Below are 4716 nucleotides of genomic sequence, written 5' to 3' on the forward strand. Positions count from 1 at the left end.
GACTTTTCATCCACTTTTGCTCCTCTGATTTGGTCAAGATTTAGACCATTGGAAAGCTCTTTCCGAGCCGGTCGTTTTGACATAAGGTAGGCCCAATTCCGAGGTCTGGGTCCAAAGATATGGTGTTCGGAAGTTCTGTTGACTTTGTGCATTGTTTCTGCCAGCGTGGATTTTGACTTTTCATCTTTTGACCGGGCTTTACAGAGGCTTTGTCTTCTTGAAAATTGGCCTTTAATCACAGAAATCCTTAGCAACCGACCTTTGCTCCTTTATCTCGCTAAAGTGGCACATTTCTGCACATAATGGACTTTGAAGCCTGAAAAGCATAAAACACGTAATCAGTATTAACTCTTAATTATTACTCACATAATTGGTCTAAAAGTATGACTGTTACAGAGTTAAAACTACAGTTTTGGGCTCTTATCAAATAACAACTATCAAAATCCACCATTTAATCATCAACGTGAGATAGTTCCTATTACACAACCCGTGGCCGCTCAACCTTCCCAACCAGATAGATTCAATGCTTACATGCAAGCTCAACAACAGATATTATAATCCATTCAACAATCCATCCAACATTTAGCCCAAGAAAAGACCCAACAAAAATGTGTGTTTCCAAGTCAACCCGTACCAAATCCAAAATCAACAAAAATAGCCTTCGAAGTAACCGGTAATCCTAGTAATGAAAATCTAATCCACGGTGAATTAAAGGTCGTAACTACTCATCATTCGAAGAGAGTGGTTGACAACAAAGTGATTATGCCAGAAGATTCCCCACAAATTGAAAAAGATAATGGAACCTTACTAGATACCGTAGTCAAAACTGAAGATCCTACAACTGTAGAATTACCAAATAAATCTCAACCTAAGGGAAAATCAGCAAAAGTTAAAGAAAAGGGCAATACTCCTATTGACCCTTATGCAAAGTATAGGGAAAAACCCCCGTTTCCCCAGAGACTAGCCATGATAAAGAAAGACGATAATTTTGACGAGATTAAGGAAGTTTTCAAAAATTTAACTATAAACTTACCTTTCCTCGATGCCATTAAACGTCTTCCAAAACACGCTAAGTTTCTAGCTTAAATATTTGTGCGAGGAAAATGAACATACCTAAGGAAGCCTTTTTAACTAAACCATTTCCCTCTTATCTTAACACAACAAAATCGTTAAGTATAAGGACCTTAGTCGTCCTATTATACAATGCACCTTAGGTGATACTTTCACCACAACTGCTCTTCTAGACCTGGGGGCAAGTGTTAACTTACCCACATTTTACCTTTATAAACAACTAGGTCTATGTAAAGGGGATTTCCCGTCATTTAACAGATGACACGTGTATGGGAAATAACCTAATACTATAGATGTCTAGAATGAGACGAGGACCATTGGATCAGTTCGGTGAATAAGTGATCTTGTGCTTAGCACGAGTGTTTAGTAGACATGTGCTAGGCACGTGGTTGGCCTCCTCTGAGAATGACAACTCTCCAAGTCGTTAGGAACTGATATAGACAGTTCCTGAACATAAGGAAACTGAAGATGGCAATCTTTGATGATAAGGAAGGAATCGTGATGACATATCTTAGGAGTTACCTTTTAGATATATTCTTCCCATACACAATGGGACATTATGATTAACAAGGAAACATACCTCTCATAAGATATGGTCTAGATTCAGACTTCCATAAGGAAAGGAATCCTAATAGGAAGGTAGAGTCCAAAGATGGAAGGAAACTCACAAGTGGTGAGGACAGCCCTAACCCTAGGACTCTCTAAGGGAACTCACAAGCGGTGAGGACAGCCCTAACCCTAGGACTCTCAAAGCTTTTCCTATATAAACTAGAGGGATTTGCTCTTAAGAACTATGAAAAATAGGGTTTGATTCTCCTAAATAAACAAGGAGATACGTAGGCAGCCGCCAGGCAGTTCAACCCTGAACTTATAATCATCTCATCCCTTCTCTCTACTCAGTCAAAGCTTCTGGATCACAAGGCACTGACGAAGATCAGGGGATACTCAAAAACTCCCCTACATCTTGTGGCGTCATCTGTGGGGGACGAAAGCAGGTATACATTCATTCAAACGACTGATTTATTTTAAAAACTCTTACCATTATGATGGCAGGAGCAAAGAAAACAAAGGGTGGCGCTACCACAATCAGCGTCGCCGTGAGAGAAGAAGAGCATGAGATACTTGAAGTGAGGGAGAACATCGGTCACCATGTCACGAATAACCCCCTCCAAAGACCTATGACCAGCACCGACGGACCAATTGCTCCCAGTGCAGGCCCCAGGAATAACCTTCAAGAGGAGCGTCAAGATGATGAAAATGTTGTCCTCACTAACCCAGAGTCTATTCAAGCAAGCTAGGCAGTACAAGCTCTGGAACAGTAAAGAAGCAATCTTGAACGAGAAGTACAGCTGCTGAGGCATTTATATCAATTTGACATAGGGAAGGAGCCACTCATCGATCTTGATAATGATGGCCTTCCAAAAGGTAGTCATACAAAGAACCCAAGGCACGGGGGCCCACCTCAATGCAAGACATCTGAGTCGGAATACAAAAACTCAGCTAAGGACTCGGATACGGCATCCGAACTAGTGTCAACTGACTAGGATCGAGACGTCGACCCTAAACACATGAAAAGAGCTCAGACCAAGAAGCATTCCACCAAAGAAGCTGCATGGGAAACTGAGAATAATGACCTGATACGTCAGATGCATCAAATGACAGGCAATGGGAGAAAAATGCAAGACTCCCTTGTTCAATTTGCTATAATGGGGGCAGGCAGATCTCCTTTCGGATCTCAAATAATGAGAAAGCCTTACTCCTGCGGCTACCGGCAACCGAAGTTTAGTGTCTTCAATGGCAAGTTAGATCCGGTGGATCACGTATTCCGATATCGAGCAAGCATGGGACAATATGAAAGGTATGAACACGTTATATGTCAAGAGTTCAAAGCTTCCCTGTCTGGATCTACGCTCCAGTGGTACCATAAGTTACTTGAGCGGCAGATTAGGTCCTCAGAAGAAATGTTTAGGACCTTCATAAGTACTCATGCAACAAGCACCAACTAAAGCCGATTGACGCATTGTTCAACATCAAGAAAAATGACGAAGAAGCATTATAGTCCTACATGCAACAATTTATGGAAATTTCAATCTAGGTAGAGTCTTGCGACGAACAAACTGCCATAATAGCTTTCAAACAAGGGTTAGATGAAAATAACGCCTTATTCGGATCCCTTTCCAGAAAACCACCCCGTGATTTAGAGGAACTCCAAGACAAGGTTGAGACTCATACGGGGTGGGAGGGGGATGTCCTGAACAGACGTCAGAAAGCAAAAAAGGCTAGCTAGACAGCTCCTGTGGCCCCTCGAGAAGAGAACTCTTCCCTTCAAAAGCCAAAAAGATACCGTAATAGTGGCCGCTAAAGGGCTGAATCCTTATCAAAGGGACGAATGCCCAGATGACAGTAAAAGAATGTAATTAATAGCACAGATGGAAAACCACAGAAGAAGCCATGAGTAGAAGGAGCTGAAGAAGCTCTTCCCTCAATGGACAGAAACTTCGCCCCTTTGAATAAAATGCCAGATGAGATTCTGGACTCAATCAAGAATCAGAGATACCTCAAATGGCCAGCTCCGCTTAAGCCAGGCTCCTTGGGTACCAGAGACCAAAGGACCTACTGCAAGTTCTATAAGAGTAAGGGTTAGAGCACCAGAGCCTGCAGGACCCTAAAAAATGAACTATAGGATCTGATTGAAAGGGGGTATTTGAAGCAGTTTGTAGCACACGAATAGGCAAACGCAATACAACCTGAGGATATCAGTACGTCAGTTCAAGATTCCCCAGGAACTAGACCGCTCAATGGCCACCTCCAGCTAAATATGATTTTCGGAAAGGCAAGCAAACGAAGTGGGCAGGTCACTGAAAAGGGAGCACGACATCAAATGCGCATCGCTAATCAAATGAGGATCTTGAACAGCGAACTGACTACAGGTGCACTGTTCAACGCGGTACCCCACAAAGATCCGCTTATCTTCTTCACTGAGGCCGACTGTTGTAGCATCCAAAGCCCACATGAAGATGCACTTGTTATGACACTCCCTTTTAGAGATTATGATTTGCATCACATATTAGTTGATCCAGGAAGCTCAGTGGATGTGATATACTATGACGCATTCAAGAAGCTGCAGATTCCTGATTCTGAGATGGTCGCCACAAACTCCAACCTATATAAATTCAGTAGGGACAAAGCTCTAACAGTTGGGGAGATCCAACTACCTATAGCTACTAGTTTGGTAACTCTCATCATAAACTTTGTTATGGTAAAAGCTAATATACCCTATCATATGATCTTGGGCAAGACCTTGCTACACAGACTCTGAGCTTTTCCAAGCACCTATCACCAATGTTTGAAGTTCCCGTACAACGAGAAAGTTAAGATAATCAGAGGGGATCAGGTGGCTGCCAAAGTATGTTATGCTATGGCAACGAAGCAGCCCCCACTCCATTTTGAACCAATAGAGGTGGGGTAACCCCTGAGATTAAGAATGTAGCAAGGCATCTACTTGCAAATATACAAAGATTCACCTTCATTAAAGATAATCTATACAAGAAGTCCTTTCTTGGACCTCATCTCAGATGTCTTTCCCCAGTCCTTGCTGAACAGGTTATACGAAAGGTTCATGATGGAATTTGTGGCAACCACATT

General features: G+C 42.3%; 1 protein-coding gene across 1 annotated transcript; it reads left to right on the plus strand.

Annotated features, from left to right (window-relative positions):
- The first annotated feature begins 3889 nt into the window (after positions 1–3889).
- On the plus strand, positions 3890–4390 carry LOC147493738 (uncharacterized). Its single transcript, XM_086567927.1, has one exon. The coding sequence runs from the start codon at positions 3890–3892 to the stop codon at positions 4388–4390; it is 501 nt and encodes a 166-aa protein (XP_086424053.1).
- The last annotated feature ends 326 nt before the right edge of the window (positions 4391–4716 follow it).

This window comes from Coptis chinensis, chromosome 6, assembly GCF_015680905.1.
Source record: "Coptis chinensis isolate HL-2020 chromosome 6, ASM1568090v1, whole genome shotgun sequence".
Lineage (NCBI taxonomy): Eukaryota > Viridiplantae > Streptophyta > Magnoliopsida > Ranunculales > Ranunculaceae > Coptis > Coptis chinensis.

Coding starts and splice junctions, on each gene's coding strand:
- LOC147493738 (XM_086567927.1), top strand. CDS start 3,890: ATGATTTTCGGAAAGGCAAGCAAACGAAGTGGGCAGGTCACTGAAAAG.